Source organism: Podarcis vaucheri (assembly GCF_965113315.1).
Source record: "Podarcis vaucheri genome assembly, chromosome: 1".
Classification (NCBI taxonomy): Eukaryota; Metazoa; Chordata; class Lepidosauria; order Squamata; family Lacertidae; genus Podarcis; species Podarcis vaucheri.
In genome coordinates, this window is record NC_138759.1 from 130270900 (window position 1) to 130294690 (window position 23791).

At 46.8% G+C, this 23791-nt stretch overlaps 1 protein-coding gene across 1 annotated transcript in view; it reads left to right on the forward strand.

Annotated features, from left to right (window-relative positions):
• Positions 1 to 23791, forward strand: part of CYP20A1 (cytochrome P450 family 20 subfamily A member 1) — a 343026-nt gene that overhangs the window by 11531 nt on the left and 307704 nt on the right. Inside the window, exons 6-11 of the mRNA XM_082199004.1 lie at positions 4282 to 4360; positions 9415 to 9530; positions 12608 to 12662; positions 15536 to 15656; positions 17302 to 17413; positions 19658 to 19722. Coding sequence (XP_082055130.1) covers positions 4282 to 4360; positions 9415 to 9530; positions 12608 to 12662; positions 15536 to 15656; positions 17302 to 17413; positions 19658 to 19722 — 548 coding nt within the window. The remainder of the gene's footprint in view (positions 1 to 4281; positions 4361 to 9414; positions 9531 to 12607; positions 12663 to 15535; positions 15657 to 17301; positions 17414 to 19657; positions 19723 to 23791) is intronic.

Sequence of the window (23791 nt, forward strand, 5' to 3'; positions counted from 1 at the left end):
TCCCTCCTCTGAAAATGGAACAGGTGTCATTTTCAAAACAAATAATGTATCCCTGCTTCATTAGAGCTGATACAGATAAAAGACAACAATTCAGTCCCGGCACAACGTAGACCTCTAGCTCCTCCTGTAAAGGAGAGAAAAACACGTTAGCCACACCACAGACTGATTTTTGTGTTCCGTCTGCGAACATAACAGTCATTCCAGTCGAAACAGTCCTGCAGTTCCGCATTTCGCCAGCAGGTTCGCTTATCAGGCGACGACTGACAGTAGCATCCAAAACCCAGCTCGTCACCGTGTCCTGGCTGGAGTTGTTCTTCACAGTTGCCATAGAAGCAGTGATAAGAAAACAACCCTCCCCAGTGTCTGAGCCACATCCTTCCCTTGCGTTCTCACGCTGGCCTCCTCTTCCAGACTGATTCCCCTGGGAACTCAGCTGGTTGACCTTGGCAAACTTGGCAACATCCTGTCTTGCCTCTCTGCTCCGGTGGGGGCAATCTCGTCGCAGATGTCCCGTGGCATTACACACGTAGCAACGACGAACTCCAGTGGAAAAACACTGCCTGGGGCTCCTCCCAGCTGGCCTCCTTCTCCTTCTTCCGGAAAAGCACTCCTCGCCAGATCCGCCCCCCCTGAACTGCCGCTTCATTCCAGCAGGTTCAGTGGAAAACTTTTCAAACTTGCCTTTGGAACTTTCCGCCCCCCCGACTTGCTCACTAGCACTCCTTGAGGCTAAATCATCAGGAACAGGGGCTCCAGCCATCTCTAGGCTTCTCATTGCTTCCATCTGCCCTTGGCCTCCTGCTGAGTCTTCACACAGACGTTTCAGCACACTCCAGGCCTCACACGCAGATTCAATGCTTTCCAGGTGATGACGCAAATTAGCATGCACACCTGCTCTCAACATGCAGACCTCAGCTCTCATAGCTTTCTCCCTCTGCATTTTCTCCTCCAGAGAAACAGACTTCAGCTTTCCTGCATCTCTGTCCACCAGTTGCACTGGTTCCCTCTGGGAAATGTCCCAAACTTCCGTGGCTATGAACCACGCTCTCACCCATCTTGCCCAGGTATTCCACGCTTGGGCGGTGAGTTCCTCAAGCTGTTCAAACGGAGCTTGAATCACCTCCTGGCCATCTGCCATCTTCTCCCGTTCTCCCAAGAGGACCCCAAGCTGTACTTACAAAAGCACCAGCTCCTCTGGCTTCTGTCCCTGGAGAAACGATGCCTTGCTGCTCTCAGCTCACAGCTCCGCAGTAACACAGGCAAATCTCTGCGTCTTTCAGCTAGCTGCTTGCTTGCTTGCCACCGTCTCCTGCCGTGCTTCTCTGCTCGACACCGCAGATTTCAAAGCTCCCGACAGCCTCCCGTGACAGGTTTACGATAGGTGATTAAGGTTACCCATAACCTCTGGCTTCTGTTGTCAGCCGTGACTCCCGCTAATTGATTTGCGAACCTCAATTAGCGATTTATGGCCGCCCGGCACACTTCCGCTCGCAGCTCTCCGTCACGGCTCAGCAGAGTGACTCACAGCGGTGTAAAACTGTCACGCAGCTTGGCTCAGCTTACAGACAAACACACAGAGTCCAGTTTGTCTATTTACAGCTGTTTATTCCAACATTTCCTCAGAAATCTCCAGGACTTCTCGCAGCCATTATGGGACTGCTCTTTTCCCCTCACAGCATAGAGTGAGAATGAAGAAACTCCTCCCAAGCTCCTCCCAAGCTTCCAAAACTGACGTCAGAATGCTGAGGCATCATGGGAAGAACTTAACCTGTTAAGTTCCGACTCCCATATTAACATCCACCCTTTTTAAAACACACACACACAGCAGATAGCTTGCTCAGACTCATTAGAGTCTCGTACTCTGGCGGCGCGGCGGCAGCAGGAGGCCTCATTAGCTAAAGTGGTGCTTCAGGTTATGAACAGTTTCAGGTTAAGAACGGGCCTCCGGAACGAATTAAGTATTTAACCCGAGGTACCACTGAACGTAAATCCGGCACTGCTCCCACCAGCTGCAAGCTAGAGATGAAGGCTGTGGCGGACCTTTTCTTGGTCTTGCAAGGCTTTGTGACACCAAACCGAGCCCAAGCCTTTGCCTCCAACTCCAGAGGAAAGATGGGGACTGATGTTTTTGATGCCCAAGGTGTCCAGAGCGATAGGCTTGCGTGGAGAGGAGGGGCAGATTTCTGCCCACCGCCAACTTTGACAAAACGAAATGGTGAACCCCTTGTGGAGACATTTGCCCATGGCCACTCGGCCAGCTTCCTAAGCGAGCATGGATTTGAAAATGAGCTTTTTTGCACCCTGACGTTCTCATTGCCATGGATCTGATGATGCCTTTTGCTCATAAATAAATATAATCTCACAAGTACAGTGGTACTTTGGTTCTCAAACTTAATCCGTTCCGGAAATCCGTTCCAAAACCAAAGCGTCTCAAAACCAAGGTGCGCTTTCCCATAGAAAGTAGTGCAAAATGGATTAATCCGTTCCAGACTTTTCAAAGCAACCCCTAAAACAGCAATTTAATCTGAATTTTACTATCTAAGAAGACCATTGATCGATAAAATGAAAGCAATGAATAATGTACTGCAGTCACACAATCAATCAGTAGCTGAACTGGGTTCCATGCAATCACAAAAACAAAAAAAGAGACATAAAAATGCAAAATACCGTATTTTTTGCTCTATAAGACTCACTTTTCCCCTCCTAAAAAGTAAGGGGAAATGTGTGTGCGTCTTATGGAGCGAATGCAGGCTGCGCAGCTATCCCAGAAGCCAGAACTGCAAGAGGGATTGCTGCTTTCACTGAGCAGCGATCCCTCTTGCTGTTCTGGCTTCTGAGATTCAGAATAGTTTTTTTCTTGTTTTCCTCCTCCCAAAATTAGGTGTGTCTTCTGGTCTGGAGCGTCTTATAGAGTGAAAAATGCGGTAAACAACAAAAACAGACCTCAGCGTAACACTCAAAACAGAAGTGTGGTACTCAAATCAGAAGTGTAACACTCAAAACGGCTTCTGAAAAAGACTTGCACACCGGAACACTTACTTTGGGGTTTGCAGTGTTTGGGTTCCAAGGTGTTTGAGAACCAAGGTACCACCGTAGTTGTAATTTCTGTTGCCATGATCCCAAGTCCTGTATTGCTGAGTTTTGTAGCCGATCATTTGTTGGAAGGAGCATCCTGGCTCTGTTTCAGCAGCGCTCTTATGGGCCATTCGGTGTGATTTATCCCGGGGGATTAATCTGCCCACTTTCTATTAATGGAGCCTTACCTTCAGCTGTGCCAGTAGCTGCTGCGTAAGCCTTCCTCCTTGGAAATACTGCTCTAATGCAGTAGTCGTCAATCTACATCTAAGGCACGTTGGCTTGGATCCTAAGGTCAGTTGACATAAGGAAGTTCATGGAAGAAAAGTTTCCCACCCAAACCCGCAGTTTCCTGCAAAAAAAGCACCCCTCCACCCCCAGAAGGGACGCAGGTGGCTCTGTGGGTCAAACCAGAGAGCCTAGGACTTGCCAATCAGAAGGTCGGCGATTCGAATCCCTGCTACGGGGTGAGCTGCCGTTGCTCGGTCCCTGCTCCTGCCAACCTAGCAGTTTGAAAGCACGTCAAAGTGCAAGTAGATAAATAGATACCGCTCCAGCGGGAAGGTAAACAGCATTTCCGTGCACTGCTCTGGTTTGCCAGAAGCAGCTTAGTCATGCTGGCCATGTGACCCTGAAGCTGTACACCGGCTCCCTTGGCCAATAAAGCGAGATGAGCGCCGCAACCCCAGAGTCGTCCGTGACTGGACCTAATGGTCAGGGGTCCCTTTACTTTTTACCACCCCCAGAAACCATAGCTAAGGGAAATGAGGAGCTCTTGCTGAAACATGTGGTTGGGGAAACCTTTTATTCAGTGAAATTCCTTACATTTTGTTTTAGGATTCGGGCCAGTGAGAGCCAGTCTCTTATTACAATTACAGTGGTACCTCGGGTTACAGATGCTTCAGGTTACAGACTCCGCTAACCCAGAAATAGTACCTTGGATTAAGAACTTTGCTTCAGGATGAGAACAGAAATCATGCTCTGGCGGCACGGCGGCAGCTGGAGGCCCCATTAGTTAAAGTGGTGCTTCAGGTTAAGAACAGTTTCAGGTTCAGAACGGACCTCCGGAACGAATTAAGTTCTTAACCAGAGGTACCACTGTATAGAACTAAAGCCCTAATTTTTATTTTTCCGGGGAGACTGATTTAAGACAAGATGCTTAATAAGACTTGGAAAGATAATGCGATTCATCTGCACTTGTTTCAGATCTGGTCAGAAATTGGAAAGGGCTTCTTGGATGGCTCACTTGACAAAAGCATGACTCGAAAAAAGCTGTATGAAGACGGTGAGTTTAATCCCGGGGTCCGTGCATTAGCTCTGCAGGTGTGGATGCGACTATCTATCCAGCCTGCAAAATTCATTTTCTTTTTTTGTGTGTGGATGAATTAGGTATGCTTGCCTACTCCTTTTTTTAAAAAAATATTTTTTATCGATTTTAACATATAAATTATAAAATGTACCACAAAACCTATCACTTATACAATCTTTTTAGACTTCCATCAGCACCTCTGACGATCCACCGTTTTAACCACTTCTTATGCATTTCTTAACTTTATATTGCTTTTACATCTCTTAACAAATCATCCTTCCCCTTCTCCATTTTTGCAATACTTCCAATAATCCTCACAAAACTTCTTGCAAACCTACAAACGTCGTCTGTTCTTCACAAATGCTTTTCAAATAGTCCATAAATTTACTCCAGTTTTCCGTGAATTTCTGGTCCCGCCGGTTTCGAATCCTTCCTGTTAGTTTATCTAGTTCTGCATAGTCCATTAACTTCATCCTCCATTCTTCAATCGTCGAGGTATGCTTGCCTATTTCACAGGATTTGCCCAGAATGTCTTCAAATCAATAGGCCTTCAAATCAGAATGTCTTCAGACCATTGCCCTGGATTTGCTTCTCTTTTAACCGTTTTCACAAGAAAGAAAGAAAAACTTCACCCCTGCCACTGCTGAGAGAGGCTTAAAAATGTGAGGTTAAGGGTAGTTTGATTTTAAGCAGAACTTCCAGGAGCCCTGGAGGTATTGCTCCAGCAATCTACTGTAGTACAGCCTCTGGCAAATTGAATAAGGCAGGACTTTTCAAATAACTTTTCAAATACTTTGTGCTGTCCTTTGCAGGCAGCTTGTTGTCCAATGCAGCTATTACATCAGATCGTTTGCCTTACCGAGGTGAACTACACGCAGCTAAGAACACGTGGTTCTTGAACCAGTCCAATAATCCCTCTCTTCATTCATCTTCCCACTCAACAAATCGGTGTGCCCATTAAGTGGATTGCACACAGCCAAAGGCCTTTACACTTTAAAATAAACTGGGCACATTTTGTGCAATACTTTTCGTATCTGTAGGCAGGGGAGAGACTCTGGTTATTGGTTTAGTCTGAGAGCGGCTACCTGGTGACCCACAATACAGTCATATCTTGGTTCTCAAATGCCTTGGAACTCCCAAACGCTGAAAACCCAGAAGTAAGTGTTCTGGTTTTCGAACATTTTTTGGAAGCTGGATGTCTGATGTGGCTTTGGCTTGAGTGCAGGAAGCTCCTGCAGCCAATCGGAAGCCGCACCTTGGTTTTCGAACATTTCGGAAGTCGAACGGACGTCCGGAACAGATTACCGTATTTTTCGCTCTATAAGACGCACCAGACCACAAGACGCGACTAGTTTTTGGAGGAGGAAAACAAGAAAAAAAATATTCTGAATCCCATAAGCCAGAACTGCAAGAGGGATCGCTGCGCAGTGAAAGCAGCAATCCCTCTTGCTGTTCTGGCTTCTGGGATAGCTGCGCAGCCTGCATTCGCTCCATAAGACGCACACACATTTCCCCTTACTTTTAAGGAGGGGAAAAGTGAGTCTTATAGAGCAAAAAAATACGGTATGTTTGAGAACCAAGGTACGACTGTATGTTGTTGAACCCCCAACTTCTATAACCCCCCGATAGCATGGCCTGCCATCGGGGATGATGGAAGCGTTAGTCTAGCAACGGGATCCCTGGTAGCTATTATTATTCTCTCTCTCACACACACACACACATTTTTCAAAAGGGCACAGTAAGCAATAAACCACGTCTGCATTTACGTGCCAAGAAAGTGATGCTGAGATCTCTTGACAATGCACTCTCTGCTCCAAAGGGGAGCTGCATGCAAAGGGATGTGCTTAGCTCAGATTCCACCTCTTCAGAGTCCAAGATGGATGGCGGCTAAAAATACCGTACTTAGACTTGGAGTGGTTTGTAACTTTAGGAATGTTGTGGCTCAGTATTCAGCTGCCTTGTATGGGAGGAAGCGTAGAAAGACAATCACAGATTTATTCATTATTTGCTAGGGGTGTAAGAAATGCTTCATCCCCTCCTCCAGCTTTTCCATGCTATATATATTTTTAATAAATTGCATTTTCCAAAAAAGAGGAACAGAGCACATATTTAACCCCTCCCCCTTCCCACTTACAACTTCGTACCAAATACGAAGGGAGGGAGCCAGCGTACAGCTTCCGGGTCATGTGGCCAGCATGACTGAGCCGCTTCTGGCGAACCAGAGCAGCGCATGGAAACACCGTTCACCTTCCCGCTGGAGCGGTACCTATTTATCTACTTGCACTTTGACTTCTGAAATGCTAGGTTGGCAGGAGCAGGGACCGAGCAATGGGAGCTCACCCCGTCGCGGGGATTCGAACTGCCAACCTTCTGATCAGCAAGTCCTAGGCTCTGTGGTTTAACCCTCAGTGCCACCCGCATCCCTCTCTTATTTGTCTATACTCGTTCTTAAAATATTCAATAAACATTATCCATTCCTTCTTATATTCTTTATCTTTGTTTTCTCTTATCCTGTTCGTCAGACCAGCCAGTTCAGCATATTCAAACATTTTACACTGCCATTCTTCCTTAGTGGGTACTAGACTTCTTCTCCACCTTTGTGCCAATAAGGTTCTAGCTGTGGCTGTGGCGTATAGTAATAAACTATTTTGAGTTTTTTGGGGGCTTCCATTGTTACCATCCCCAAGAGGAAAATCTCAGGTGTGTTGGGGGAAGTTTTTTTTAAGTATCTTTTTTTAATTCATTATATATAGTTTCCCAATATTCCTTAATTATTTTACAGGACAACCACATGGGGGGGGGGAAAGATCCCTCATTTTCATTACACTTCCAGCATACACCTTTTTTCTTTTTTAGACATTTTCACCAAACTGGTGGGTGCTGAATACCATCTGTGAGCCATTTTCCTCTTTTCTTTCATCGCATAACTTACCATAAAATTCATATTTATTTGCCACAACTTTCCCCATAATTCATAATCGATATTGTGACCTGCGTCTTGTGCCCGCTTAATCATGCTCGATTTCACAGATTCCTCTTTAGTTTCCCACTCCAACAACAGTTCGTACATTTTTGAGAACACTTTTATATTTGTATCTAATAAGTCTTTGGTAAGCTGAGAATTGAGGGATGCGGGTGGCACTGTGGGTTAAACCACCAAGCCTAGGGCTTGCCGATCAGAAGGTTGGCGGTTCGAATCCCCACGACGGGGTGAGCTCCCGTTGCTCCATCCCTTCTCCTGCCCAACTAGCAGTTCAAAAGCACACCAGTGCAAGTAGATAAATAGGTACCACTCTGGCGGGAAGGTAAACGGCGTTTCCGTGCGCTGCTCTGGTTCGCCAGAAGTGGCTTAGTCATGCTGGCCACATGACCCGGAAGCTGTACGCCAGCTCCCTCGGCCAATAAAGTGAGATGAGTGCCACAACCCCAGAGTCAGCCACGACTGGACCTAATGGTCAGGGGTCCCTTTACCTTTAAGCTGAGACTTTTGTTATGCAAAGAAGACGAAGAAGAAGAGTTTGGATTTGATATCCCGCTTTATCACTACCCGAAGGAGTCTCAAAGCGGCTAACATTCTCCTTTCCCTTCCTCCCCCACAACAAACACTCTGTGAGGTGAGTGGGGCTGAGAGACTTCAGAGAAGTGTGACTGGCCCAAGGTCACCCAGCAGCTGCATGTGGAGGAGCGGAGACGCGAACCCGGTTCCCCAGATTACAAGTCTATCGCTCTTAACCACTACACCACACTGGCTCATCCCCCCCCCATATACATGCATATGGCTCTGTAGGCTCCCCTTCGAGAAGATATACCCACTTAATGATGTTTTGGGTTGGAGGCAGCAGGTGCCGTTCCACAGTGAAGAGGGCTTTGGAGAAAGAGATCTGCAGAGCTGCTTTCAAGCCGCTCATTTAATCTACAGCAGCTGCAGGGAACTGTTGGTCCTTCGGATTCTGCTGAGCTCCAACTCCCATCAGCACCGGGGAATGGCCAGGAATGATGGGAGTTGTCGTTCTTCAACATCTGAAGGTCCAAAGGTTCCCCACGCGTGATCTGTAACGCATGAATGACACAACTGTAATTGGGCTCATCCCTGAAAGGGAGGGTGAAACGGATTATAGAGATGAGGTGGAGCGGCTGATAGAGTGGTGCAGAGCTAACAACTTGCTCATAAATACAAGGAAGACAAAGGAGCTTGTGGTGGACTTTAGGAGACAGAAGAGCAACGTCCAGCCACTTTTGATTGGTGGGGTCTGTGTGGAGAGGGTAACAACGTTCAGATTTTTGGGCATTGAATTACAAGAGGATCTGTCCTGGAGTGTCAACACAAGGGGGCTTGTGAAGAAGGCGCAGTAGAGACTGTATTTTTTGAGAATACTAAGGAAAAACCATCTTCCGCAGAAACTGCTGCTTGCCTTCTATCACTGTGCCATTGAGAGCATGCTCACTTATGGCTTATGTGTGTGGTACGGAAGCTGTACTACCCAGGACAGGATGGGGTTGTGCAGGGTTGTTAAGGCAGCAGAGAGCATTGTTGGCTGCCCACTCTCCACCTTAGAGCAGATTTCTGCCACAAGGTGCCATAGGAAGGCACTGGACATAGTAAAAGATCCATCGCATCCTGGTCACTGTCTCTTCGAGCTCTTGCCGTTGGGACAGAGATACAGGACGATGAAGACAGGAACGAGCCGTCTTAAGAACAGCTTCTTCTCCAGAGCGATCTCAGCCCTGAATGGGAAGCCCGGACTTTGAAAGTCATCTAATCTCCCTTGCTGTATTATATTGTATTGTTTAATTAGTGTTTTTATGGAGCAGTCAAGTAATTTCGTTGTCCCCGAAGGGGGCAATGACAATAAAGATATTATTATTATTATTATTATTATTATTATTATTATTATTATTATGATGATGATGAAGCAGCCCTCACGAAGGAGCGGACTGCAAACCGCCTGGCAGGGTGTGTCAAGGCGGACTCTGAGACAGTGTCCTCTGCCGGCTAATGAAAGAACTGTTTTGTTTTCCTGTGCCCGAAGCTCTGATGGACATGGAGTTGGTCTTGAAGAAAGTCATAAAAGAACGGCAGGGGAAGAATCTCAGCCGAGACATCTTCATAGACGCTTTACTGCAGGGGAAGCTGAGCGACAAGCAGGTATCTACATCTGTGCTGTAATTAACCATTAATGGAAGTCCCGCTAGACCCGCTGGTAATTGCATTCTGCTGGGCTTGATTAATTTAATTGCCAGCATTGTTTCTCCCGATTTTAATCTTCATCCGAGAGAGGAAGAGAGAGGGGCGGGGGAGGGTTTTCTCCTTTTGCAACCTTGAAGCTTTAAATACCGTATTTTTCGCTCTATAGGACGCACTTTTTCCCCTCCAAAAATTAAGGGGAAATGTGTGTGCATCCTAGGGAGTGAATGCAGGCTCCTTGGCTTCAGCGATAGCAACGCAAAGCCTCCAAAGCACAGAGGGAGTGCTCCCTCCGCGCTCCGGAGGCTTCGCGTTGCTTTCGCTGAAGCCTGGAGGGTGAGAGGCGTCGGTGCGCACCGACCCCTCTCACTCTCCAGGCTTCAGGGATAGCCCCCTTAAGCCTTTGGAGCGCAGAGCGAGTTACCGCTGCGTTCTGGAGGCTTCAGGTTCCTTTTGCTGAAGCCAGGAGAGTCTTGCTCTCCCGGCTTCAGCAAAAGGAACCCAAAGCCTGAGGAGCGCAAGGGGAACTTGCGCTGCGCTCGTAAGGCTTCAGGGATAGCCGCGTGCAGCCCCTCCGGCAGGGAGAGGCTACACGCGGCTATGGCTTCTTTAGCCCCGCGCAGCCTCTCCTGCCGGAGGGGTTGCGCGCGGCTATGGCACAAGCCAAGACAGTGAGCGGGATGGATCCTGCTCGCTGTCTTGGCTTGTGCCATAGCCGTGCGCAACCCCTCCGGCAGGGGGAGGTTGCGCACAGCCTGTACGCTGCTCTTTGGGGCTGGGGGGGAAATAAGATTTTTTTTCTTGATTTCCCCCTCTAAAAACTAGGTGCGCCCTATGGTCCGGTGCGCCCTATGGAGCGAAAAATACGGTTGATAGATTTCCATTTGATTGCTCTCTTTGCTTTTGTCCCGAGAGAAGCGTTTGAAGCAGCTACGTCTGCTTAACATGGCTCCATGCAGCGTTGACCTTTGTGGGGGAGTGGCTAGCCCGCGGCTTGCAAGGCATGCAGATCCAAGCCTTTCAGGTTCCAAGTTTGAACCTCAGGCCGCCATCTTGGAATCCTTGAGCAGCCGGCATTTAAAGGCCGCTGCTGTGACTCGTCCTCCTGAATGAGTCAGAAGCACCTTCTGTTCCACGCATGATTTCCTCCCTGAAGGGAACCACCAACTCAAGTCAAGTGAGCATGTTCCTTGGCAAGGTCATTGCTTGTCCGAAGGAAGACCCTTTGGGCAAGCAGACTGGGACCTTTAATAAGGCACAGCATTCATGACACCAACTTGAGTTCAAACCCCACTCAGGGGAAAGGGACAGGGTTGGGGCCCCCTTGCCAGTTTGAAAAGCCACTCATGTCGGGAGCAAAAGAGAGGGTGATCCTGAGATTCGAATGTACGACACTTGCTCCATAGAGCAGCTCATTAGCCATTTGACCACCTCAGCAGTTGAGCACCTTCGCTGGTACAGTGGTACCTTGGTTCTCAAACTTAATCTGTTCCAGAAGTCCGTTCCAAAACCAAGGCGCGCTTTCCCATAGAAAGTAATGTAAAATGGATTAATCCGTTCCAGACTTTTAAAAACAACCCCTAAAACGGCAATTTAACATGAATTTAACAGCAATTTAACATGAATTTTACTATCTAACAAAATCATTGATCCATAAAATGAAAGCAATAATCAATGTACTGTACTATAAAATAAAAAAGACAGTATTGTAGATTATAAAAATTAAAATTATTATTTTTTTCTTACCTGCAGTGATGATAGTCATTGTTTGGATGGGGGGCTTTTATCCATTTCCGCAGTCACACAATCAATCAATCAGTAGCTGAACTGGGTTCCACAGAGTCACAAAAACAAATTAACCGAAAAAGCCTCAAAAACACAAAATAAATAGCAAAAGCGCCAACCTTAATCAGTTCCGGAAGTCCATTTGACTTCCGAAATGTTCGAAAACCAAGGCGCAGCTTCTGATTGGTGCAGGTGCTCTGGAAACAATAGCAGACAGCTGCATTGGACGTTAAGCTTCTGAAAAACGTTCAAAAACCAGAACACTTACTTCTAGGTTTTCAGCGTTTGAGAACTAAGGTACCACTGTGCACACTATTGAACACAGTGGTACACAAATATGAGGGCTCTTTGTGTGTGTGTGTAGGTTTTTGAATGTTTGCGTGACGTTGCACATTTTTTCTACTCAGAACATCTGTAAAGGGGCTATGGAAGATAAGTCATTCCTGCTGTTCCCAAGTTTTTCCTACTATATCTGTAATTAACAAGTATAGAATTAATTCCAGGTCCTAATATTATTATTTTTTTACATCTTCTAAACCAGTGTTTCCCAACCGGTGTTCCGCGGTACACTACTGTGCCGTGAGACATTGGCTGGTGTGCCGTGGGAGGGAGGCGGGCGAGTCGGGCGGTGAGAGGCGGCGGCGGCGAGGATCCGCGTCGAGCCGGGGGCGGCTCCGCGGTGGTGGTGCCGAGCGGCGGGGCAGCGCGTGCAAAAGGGAGGAGCGCGAGACAGCGGAGGAGGAGGAGGCCGGCATGTCCGGGCAGCAGCAGCAACAACAGCAGCAGCAACTCCCGGCGACGGCTCCTCAAGCCCCGCCGCCGCCCCCTCCTCCGCCCGCTATCGCCGCCACCACCACAACAGCCGCCGCCGCCTCAGTTGCCGCCGTCCCTCAGTCCCTCGCTCTGCTGCCTCCTCCCACCCCCAAAGCTTGGAGGTTCCCCGGCAAGGGGGAGGGAAAAAACTTTCACTTTCATGCGTCCCTCCCGGCGTGACGCTGCGCGCTGACGTCACGGGGCTGTAATGGTGGTGTGCCGCGAGATTTTTTTCCTTAAACAGGTGTGCCGTTGCCCAAAAAAGGTTGGGAAACACTGTTCTAAACAAACTATTTAGAATATAGACTATTAATAACTAGAGCAATTACTCAGGTCCTGCTATTTTATTATTTGTCCCCTCAGCCAAGATTTTGGATGGGATAGTGACAATTTTTACCATGTACTGATTCGGTCTCCTTGAACCAGACTTTGTTTCCTAGATTTTGGAAGACACAATGATATTCTCGCTGGCAGGGTCCATAATCACAGCTAAGTGTAAGTACACAAAACGGAACATAAAGCGTTGTGCAACTGACGGGCGTAGGCTTGTGCCTGTGAAAACTCAAGGCACAATAGATTTTACTCTTCAAGGTCCTAGGCCAATGGAAATGTAGAAAGTTGCCCATAGGACCAAGCCTAGTCATAGGTGATCAACGCCAAAGAGTGTATTATGTTGGGACTCTGAAGTGAGACCCATGTAGCAGAAGTTGCGCCTAGTTCCATTCTCCACACAGAGGCAGCTTGAAGTCCAAAATAGTTTACTGGGGCAGAAGATAAGGCTTCAGTAATACAGTTCCAGACATTGATACAGGCATACAGCTTGTCGGCTTTGCAGATACAGATATATACAAATATTTCTGTTGATGCAGCAATTCAAGACTTAACACAGACTCCGACTCCCAGGCAAACCCACTGATTGACCAATGAACTGACATGCCTTAATCAGCTGGCTTGGCTAACTCTACACCTGTGAGCTTATCTTATACCTGGGGTGATTTGTGCCCAAGAAGGAAATTAAACCCTTCCTCCATGTCCAGTTCTTGCAACATACTATGGTTGGTGAATTAGGACTAGGAAGTCTTGGGTTCAAATCACTGCTCAGCCATGAAGCTTAATATTGCCAGCTGCCCTGTGATCCTTGCATGAAGGATGGTACAGAAATTTAATTAATTAAAATGGACGACTTTGGGTCATTGCCTTTCCAGGCTAACCTACCTTGTAGAGTTGTCCCAAAGATAAAATAGGAAATCCCCACATACTGAGCCCTGATGAAGGACAGAATATTATTTTGATCATTATATCAGAATCAGAATTGATGCTTTTTAATTATGGTGCTGGAGGAGACTCTTGAGAGTCCCATGGACTGCAAGAAGATCAAACCTATCCATTCTTAAGGAAATCAGCCCTGAGTGCTCACTAGAAGGACAGATCCTGAAGCTGAGGCTCCAATACTTTGGCCGCCTCATGAGAAGAGAAGACTCCCTGGAAAAGACCCTGATGTTGGGAAAGATGGAGGGCACAAGGAGAAGGGGACGACAGAGGACGAGATGGTTGGACAGTGTTCTCGAAGCTACCAGCATGAGTTTGACCAAACTGCGGGAGGCAGTGGAAGACAGGAGTGCCTGGCGTCCATGGGGTCACGAAGAGTCGGACACGACTAAACAACAACAATCAGAATCAGGTTTCACTTGATTGAGGTGGCTTGAGTAGGGGTGAGATTGGTCACCATTCATCACATGAAGCCATTTTCTCCAAACCACAGCCAACTGCCCCATATCCGATGCTGTACATGCCATTGGGCATGGTGCAGGTAGAGACATGACTGCAGATGCATGATCATGAGCCTTAAAAGTACGCTTTTTGTTGTGTGCCAGCGAGGGAGGCTTGCTATCACAGACTGTCAGCAGATCAGTGGTACGAACAAGCCAGCTGGGATAATGGAGCTCTCGGTAGTGCTGAAGGAATGCGTTTCCCAAATCTAAAGCCTGACTGTGCAGTCAGTCTGAAACGGGCCCCAAAATCCCCATTTTTCCTTCTCCAAGGGTCCATTAGCTAAAAACCATTAACTTGAGCACTTGAGCCAATGTATAACAAGAACCCAGCTGTATAAACAAAACCCTCTCCTTTATCAGTCCATGACGCTTAATGGATGGCCTTGCTAGTTCCGAAGTGGAGACGGGACGGCAGAGCTGGGGCTTATCTTATCTTGTAGGTTGTAAATATCCTGACACACTGACCCACAGACTCTGCAAGACAGGGTCTGTCAGCCCCCACAGCTGGAGATAGAGATGGCGTCAAGGGAAACTCCTATAGCTGAGTGACCCTCTTAACCCCAAGATAAGAGTACAGGAACAGGAACATCTGTTTATGGTCATGGATGTCAACTTACGTGTATGAACGTACGAGGCTGGATTCCTGGGGAAGGGGGAAGAGGGTGCCTGGAGGATATATATACTGTGTGAAATTTCTCTTTCTTCGGACTTTCTGTGAACTGACCACGCAAGTGCCTTTCTGCTACTCCGGAGAGCGGAAATCAAGAACTCTTTCTCTGAATCAACCTTGGTGTCTTTTGACTCCTTCCTCCCTCTCTGGGAGCAACGCTCACCCTACCAATCGGTAAAGTCTAAGAAGGCTTTCGTGCAGCTGACCCCTGCCCTAAATGGGGCATGGGGAAACTTCTACAGGCTTGAAGTTGCAGATAGGTGGAAACATTAAGCCTCACTTGGCTTAGTCCCCCCCCCCCCCGCGCGGTTCGCCATGCTGCAAAGGAAAAATTGGTTGCCTGACACCATAGCGATGTCAGTTGATTGACAGGTAGGCAGTCTCCCACCCGCCTGTCAAAATGGCCAGCCCGTGGGAATGATCCATATCCCTGCTCTAGAGATTTCCAACTCTTTCAAAAGCTATTCTAGCATAGGGGCTATGAGCTAGAAGTCTATCATCTAAATCTGGGCTCTGCTTTAAACTCACTGGATAGCTTTCAGCAAGCTACTATCTCCCCAGCCTCCACCTACAATGTGGGAATAATAATAATAATTGTCTACTTTTTACAGGGTGGTTATAGCGCTGGCTGAATCTTACCTGTGGCGCACTTAGGCGAAAGCACTCCATAATTGCTAAGTAGCAGCCATACTTCAAAAGAACTCTTTAGGCTTTTGAAATGTCCTTCTGGTTTTTGCAAGCAGATATTTTCATTTCCCCAGAACAGCTGTTTCCTCTTTGTGGGTAGCACTGCTTCGTATGATCTGATCTTTACATTCTGCGTTTTTGCTTTCTTTTCTTAGCTACCGTACAGGAACTGTAAATCAAAAGGAAGAAGTTGCTGACTTAACATATCCTCTCGTCTTTTTCTTTTTTTTATATAACAGTGTGCACCTGGGCAGTTTATTTCTTGACTACCTCAAAAGAAATTCAGGAGAAGCTTTACAAGGAGATGGACCAAGTTCTTGGAAAAGGTCCAGTTACACCTGTGAAAATTGAGCAACTCAGGTATTCACTTGGTTGTGTGTGTTTTTTAGGGCTGTGCTTGGGACTCAACAGCTACAACTTTCCTGGTAACCTAACCAGTTTTGAGAGCAGGATTGTACCACGCACCCCTGGACCTCTTCCACGCTGTTGCGATTTGGTGTGTAGGAATCTCACACAGGCAAATTCAGCTTGTGCCATTAAAGACGATTTGGCGCTTGTGTGCAGCAGTATAGCTGTCAACCGTCCCTTATTTGGCGGGAAACTCCCTTATCCCAGCACCGTTTCCCATTGCTGTCCTGAATTGATGATATCCCGTAAAATTCCTGGGTTTCAAAGGAAGCAGCTCCTCTCCCTCCCTCCCTGCCGGCCAGGAAGGAGGGAGGCTCCAACTGTGTTGCTTGGCTGTGTTGCTCACCCAATAAGGAGTCTAAGAACGACTGGGGGGTGGAGCTTGCATGCCTTGTGCCGATCAAATCAGCCGCGTTACCTGGGGACTCGCCTTTGCTCAGCGCTTCCCAGTGGAGAGGTGACTGTGGTTTTCCTTGCTGCATCCCCTTTGCCGGGTTGCTGCGCTGTGGGAACCACCGCTTGAGGCTTCGTTTGGCTGCTGGCTGGGCTTTCTGCCTTTGGCTCAGAAGTTGAACATACCTTTGCTCAGAATCGGATGGATACGTCATTGACGGCCCACTCACCTTTGCCGGGGAAAAGGTCTGTCTGGAGCGGGGGCTCATGGGGGAAAAGGAAAGGAACTGGTTGAGTTCAATAGCGGGCGGTGATCTCATGGGGGGGGCTTTTGGATTTGTTTTGGAGGCTGCTTCGATTGACTGTTATGGGGGAAAAGGAAAGGAGCTGGTTGACTAAAATCCCTTATTTTGGCTGCTGATCCCTTATTTTTGAGGCTGCTGGTCCCTTATTTTCAAATCTGTAAGTTGGCAGCTATGTGCAGCAGACCTACTTCCAAGCAGACACCTGACTTCTTGCAGTAAAGAAAGTGATAGGAAAAGTCCCGGGCGAATTTGGATTGCAGTTGGCTTGATGCAATGTCATCATATAGCCTCTCTGCAAACAAATCTGAATGAAGGCCTTACAATCTTCCCACGAGTTTTATGCAAACAAATCAGGATGAACGCTCAAGAAGCCGGTCATCCAGACTGACCTTGCACTCCTTCTGTTACCCTCTCTTACACCAATTTGCTTCCTCCTTTCTACGTTTTGATTAAGTCCAGCTATAACCATGGTCAACACAAACCAGAACTGAAGTGGGTTTGCAAACCCTGGTTAGGAGGCAAGCTTGTAACATTAGGCCCTGATTTTTAAGCTGATCCATGGAGCAGAAGTGGAACTGAATGAAGTACGAATGAATGGGCATGGAGTACGTGAGCCCCACATCAGAATCTGTGCTTCTTTTCTTCAAAGCATGGATAGCAATTTGGGAATGTTTTGTGTCTGTGTTCTGGCCAGTTGAAATGCAATTTGTATGCTAATGGATTGATCCTGATACAAGTTGCGCTGTAACTTAACATGAAGCCCTTGGTTTTTGCCCTTACAGAATCTAAGAAGCCAGCTTCAGGAGTCTGAAGAAGTGTGTCCGATGGGGTTTTCATTGTTGTTGCCGCCTTTTTCTTGCTTCAAACGAAAGGCTTGCAATGGGTTTCTCTGTTTGCAGATATTGCCGGCAGGTTCTGTGTGAGACGGTGAGGACATCAAAACTGACCCCAATTGCTGCTCGGCTGCAAGAGCTGGAGGGCAGCGTTGACCAGCATATTATTCCCAAAGAGGTAGGACTGGAAGCCAGCGCTCAAAGCCTCCCTTTCCTTTAATCAGAGAAAAGTCATTGTTAACATTTGTTAAAGGTTGGAAACGTCTCAGAGAGGTTTTGCGTGAAAAAGAAATAACGATATTTAGATTTGAGGACTGAAAATACTGTTTGCTCATAGAAAGTGGATTTGTTGGGTGTTATATGGGATTAGGGACGTGGGTGGCGCTGCGGGTTAAACCACAGAGCCTAGGACTTGCCGATCAGAAGGTCAGCGGTTCGAATCCCCGCGACGGGGTGAGCTCCCGTTGCTCGGTCCCTGCTCCTGCCAACCTAGCAGTTCGAAAGCATGTCAAGTTGCAAGTAGATAAATACCTCCGGCGGCAAGGTAAATGGCGTTTTCGTGGGCTGCTCTGGTTCGCCAGAAGTGGCTTAGTCATGCTGGCCACATGACCCGGAAGCTGTACACCGGCTCCCTTGGCCAATAAAGCGAGATGAGCGCCGCAACCCCAGAGTCAGCCACGACTGGACCTAATGGTCAGGGGTCCCTTTACCTTTACCTTTATATTGGATTGGATGAAGCGAATATTGTTTTTACATAGCAGACATAGGAAAAATCAGAAGTTCTTTACTTTCTGAATCTTATTTTTCGATCTTTCTCTTTTAACCTCCCTCTTTCTTTCTTTCTTTCTTTCTCTATTTCTCTCCCCCCCCTTTTTATGTTTTTATTGAATCTAGATCAAAGTCTTAGTTTGGTTCAAAAACAGGGGAATATACTAAGTTTTGTATTTTTCCTCTATAAGCCTTAATAAAATTTATTTTTTTAAAAAAGTTTTTTTTAAAAAAGTCTCCCTTTCCTATGGATGAAAGCTAATATTTTGTTTTTATTATAGGAATGCTTAGGTAGAGGTTTATGCATGAGGTTAAGAAACCAGGGTGTTCTTTTTCCAGTAAGCCAGGCTATCAGATCACCGCTGTCAGACCCTTCGTGTAAACCACAATTTAAAAGGAAATCTCCTAAGTAACCTTGGTTTCCTGTATCACCCAAGCTATGGTTACTTCCTTCATTTAAATCAAGGGTAGGCAACCTTGGGCCCGGGGGCTGGATGCAGCCCAATCGCCTTCTCAATCCGGTCCGCGGACGGCCTGGGAATCAGCCTGTTTTTACATGAGTAGAATGTGTCCTTTTATTTAAAATGCATCTCTGGGTTATTTGTCGGGCATAGGAATTTGTTCATTATTTTCCCCCTCCCCCCAAAAAAAAATATAGTCCGGCCCACCACATGGTCTGAGGGACGGTGGACCGGCCTACGGCTGAAAAAGGTTGCTGACCCCTGATTTAAATGGTCCATTCACATCCTCCCTCATCCTGACCCCCTCCCTCAAGCTGTGCTTAAAGGTAAAGGTAAAGGGACTGACTCTGGGGTTGCGGCGCTCATCTCGCTTTATTGGCCAAGGGAGCCGGCGTTTGTCCGCAGACAGCTTCCGGGTCATGTGGCCAGCATGACTAAGCCACTTCTGGCGAACCAGAGCAGCACACGGAAACGCTGTTTACCTTCCTGCTGGAGCGGTACCTATTTATCTACTTGCACATGATGTGCTTTTGAACTGCTAGGTTGGCAGGACCAAGCTGTGCTTGCTTGGAGCCAAACCCCACTTTTCTCTAGGTAAGCATGCTCAGGATTGTATCCTGATGTCCGCTTTAGCAGAGAGCTTCAAATCATTCCTCACATCCGAAGGGAAGCCTCAAATGAGCCAATCTGAAAGACAAACTAGAATAAGACGTCTTCCATCAGTCTTCTTTTAATCAGCTTGCCTAGAAGTTTCTATCTTATTTCCATTCATAAAACGAAGCCTGCAGGGCCTGGGTTTTTTTTGTTTTTTTGCATTCCTTCATTCAAATATATTCCACACACACCCCCTCCCAATAACAGCAATGTATTATTGCTGGCTTCCTAGCAGATGTTCTGCTTTCACTAGCAAAATACCCCCCCCCCAAAAAAAAAAAACCACTCCTTTCAAATTTAACAACTGGAAATGAGACTGGTTCACTTCAAATTCATTCTGCAAGGTGGCTGGATTTTGCATGAATAAAGCTTATTCAGTTGACATCCTGTACCAGTTTGCTTGGGAGAAAGACCTGTTGAGAGGTACAGAATCCCTCTGCAAAGCCCGCAGTGGTCTGCTAGGGTGCACCGTTTGTGTGCGACAAATGTGGTGTGTCATCTGACCTGGCTAAAGTGATGCATTTTTCATTTCGTTTCAGACTCTCGTGCTGTATGCGCTCGGTGTGGTGTTACATGACAGCTCGACTTGGCCGTTGCCCTATAAGTATGGAAACACAAGTAACTTTATCCATTTCTGTCTTTCCTCTTCCCTTCCAGCTGATTTTGCCATGTGTTTCTAAATGGATGGTTGGGCTGTAATAATAATAATAATAATTTACTTATTTATACATACATACATACATACATACATAGGGATGCGGGTGGCGCTGTAGGTTAAACCACAGAGTCTAGGGCTTGCTGACCAAAAGGTTGGCGGTTCGAATCCCTGTGATGGGGTGAGCTCCCGTTGCTCAGTCCCTGCTCCTGCCAACCTAGCAGTTCAAAAGCACGTTAAAGTGCAAGTAGATAAACGTGCTCCAGCGGGAAGGTAAACGGCGTTTCCGTGCGCTGCTCTGGTTCACCAGAAGCAGCTTAGTCATGCTGGCCACATGACCCAGAAGCTGTACGCCGGCTCCCTCGGCCAATAAAGCGAGATGAGCGCCGCAGCCCCAGAGTCGGTCACGACTGGACCTAACGGTCAGGGGTCCCTTTACCTTACTTACATACATACATATCCCGCCCATCTGGCTGGGTTTCCCCAGCCACTCTGGGTGGCCTCCAGCAAAATATTGAAATACAATAATTCATCAAATATTAAAAGCTTCCCTAAACAGGGCTACCTTCAGATGTCTTCTAAAAGTCAGATAGTTGTTTATTTCCTTGACATCTGATGGGAGGGTGTTCCACAGGGCAGGCGCCACTACCAAGAAGGCCCTCTACCTGGTTCCCTGTAACTTCACCTCTCGTAGTTAGAGAACCGCCAGAAAGCCCTTAGCACTGGACCTCAGTGATTGGGCTGAACGGTGCGGGTGGAGACGCTCCTTCAGGTATGTTGTTGTTTAGTCATTTAGTCGTGTCCGACTCTTCGTGACCCCATGGACCAGAGCATGCCAGTCTTCCCTTCAGGTATATTGTACAATCATACTTTGGGTTGAAGTAGCTTCAGGATAAGTATTTTCAGGTTGCGCGCTGCGGCGACCCGGAAGTAACGGAGCGCGTTACTTCCGGGTTTCGCCTCTCGCACATGCGCAGACGGTCAAAATGACGTCACGTGCCTGCGCAGAAGCGGCAAATCGGGACCCGAGCATGTGCAGACGCGTGGACGCGGGTTGTGTTTGCTTCTGGATGTGAATGGGGCTCTGGAATGGATCCCGTTCGCATCCAGAGGTACCACTGTACTATTGGGGGAGGACTGCATGTTGGAATTCTCCCCAGTGTTTGTTTGTTGTTGTTTTTATAAAAGCCCTGCGCATGGAAAAATAGCATGTGGAAAAAGAAGTCTTCTCTTGACCTGGCTTCCCAGGATAGCTCAGTTGGTAGAGAACAAGACTCTTAATCTCCGGGTTGTAGGTTTGAAACCCATACTGGGCAAATATTTCCTACATTGTAATTTCCTACAATGTAGGAATATGCAGTTGTCCCATACGGGGATTGAACCTGCAACCTTGGCGTTATTGGCACCAGTTATAACTAGTTATTATTATTAGAGTGGTACCTCGGGTTAAGTACTTAATTTGTTCCGGAGGTCCGTTCATAACCTGAGACTGTTCTTAACCTGAAGCACCACTTTAGCTAATGGGGCCTCCCGCTGCTGCTGCTGTGCCGCTGCTGCTCCTGCGCCGCCGCTGCACGATTTCTGTTCTCATCCTGAAGCAAAGTTCTTAACCTGAAGCACTATTTCTGGGTTAGCGGACTCTGTAACCTGAAGTGTATGTAACCCAAGGTACCACTGTATTTATACTCTGCCCATCTGGCTGGGTTTTCCCAGCCACTCTGGGCAGCTTACATAAAAAAATGGTAAAGCATTAAGACATAAAAAAATTTCTGATACAGGTTTGCCTGTCGTCTGTAGGGAACGAGGCAGTCTTTCAGGTATTCGGAGCCTAAGTCATTTAGGACTTTAAACAGTAACGTGAACACCTTGAGTTGGGCCCGGAAATGAACTGACAACCGGTCTGTTGTTCTGCTTGTATGAGATGGCGAGAGGCAAAATAGCCTCTTGCCATATGCTTGCTGATCTGGAAATAGCTTACAGCTGTATTGCGATAGACCTCTCCTCGATGCCTTCCTTTTTAACAGACGGGAGGTTTTAGAAGTGCGGGAGAACATTCCCCCCCCCCCGATACAGTCCCAGGAGATCGTTCTGAACATGCAGTTCAGTTCTATATTTTTTTGAACCTAATTAAACCAGTGGTTTGTTTTGTATTAATTTTATAATGAATGATTTTAGAGTGTTGTGTTGTACTGTTGTACTGTTTTATTGTTGTTAGCTGCCCTGAGCCCGGCTTCGGCTGGGGAGGGCGGGATATAAATAAAATTTATTATTATTATTATTATTATTATTATTATTATTATTAAACATCCTGGGTGAGGCGAAAAGCCCCTTTTGTTAAGATGGATTTACACCCTTGCTTTCAAACTCAGGGCTTTGCAAATGTGTTCTTGCAAAATGCTTTTGGTGGCATTTTTTTTTTTTAATCGATAACTTCCTTTTCTGAACGTTCATGACCTTCTGTGGCAAATGCTGTGTGCAGGATTTTCTTTTTAAAAACAGGTCGCTGTGAGAAGGAGGTGCTGCAATCGCAATGCATAATGAAATCTGTGGTTCGGAGGAGGAAACATCAATCATGGGTTTTTATTTTTAAGGAAATGGAGGTTCTACCTCATTATTTCCAGACTCATTTTTATGGATTCTTGGCTTCAGATCTTGACTGCTGCAGCACGACAGGAACTGCTCTAGCGCTCTTTGGCCTCCAGATGGCAACTTTTAATAGTTTGGGCACCGTGGCTCTGGGGTTGCTTACTGATTTCAGTTCAGGGCGGAAACACAGTAGGGCTTAATTTAAAGAAATAAATTCAGTCCAAGGGCCCCTGCTCTCTCTCCGGCAGCCATAGCTTTCCTCTTGGAAAAAGGAAGCAGATGAGCAACACAGCCAATAAGAATCGTAGGTCCTGATATAGTCTCCGGGAGTTCCACAGGAAGAACTGGAAGCGCAAGTGCTGTTGTCCCTTTTGAAAAATGAGGGCACTGGCTGAGAGCTATATGGCAAGGATGTGGTGATGATGTCAGTGGGATGAAAGAAATTATGGGTGGGGGGCAGGAGTATGGGAAGTGGAAGCAACTCTTGACAGGGAGACTCTGTCATCTCCTGCAAATCCTGCTGAAAGCAGCCTATGCCAGACCCAAAAAGCAAAAAAATGAACTTTCTTCCCTATACGGCAGCTACTAATAGCTGCCTGTTCTGATTGTCTCTAGGTTGGCTTTTAAAAAGTTGGCAGTAGGGAATTCAGCAAATTCAGCAAATGAGCTGAATTTGCTGTTTCACTGCAAATCCCAACTGGCTTTTAAGAAAAGGGTGCAACACTCAAACAGCTGAAGGTTTGAAGAATAAAAAAGTAAATACTGTATTTTTCGCTCTGTAAGACGCACCAGACCATAAGATGTACCTAGTTTTTGGAGGAGGAAAACAAGAAAAAATTTCTGAATCTCAGAAGCCAGAACAGCAAGAGGGATCGCTGCACAGTGAAAGTAGCAATCCCTCTTGCTGTTCTGGCTTCTGGGATAGCTGCGCAGCCTGCATTCGCTCCATAAGACGCACACACATTTCCCCTTACTTTTTAGGAGGGAAAAAGTGAGTCTTATAGAGCAAAAAATACGGTAATTCTTTTCACATCCAGAGAAATACCATGCATGCAAAATAGCACATGTGCTGCAACACAGCCTCTACTCAATATTATTTTCTGCCGCAAATGCTCTTTCCCCTTTTTGCTTTGGAAATAAACAGCCTGGCATCATCTTAATTTTCAATTACCATCCAGTAACAGCCTCACTATAACAATACCAAATTATAATACAATTACTAATACCAGTCATTCAAATGCCGAATTATTTAACGCCTGGCATCATCTTACCGCCTTGTCAGTCCCTCGATGATGGCAATCTTAACGTTAATTTAGACTAGGCTGTGTAATTGCTTTTTAAAACCCACTGACCTGGTGGTGAAACAAGCTTTTCACTCTAATGAATCATCAGCTTCTGCACAGGTACTTGTTCACAGCCTGGCTGGCTTGAG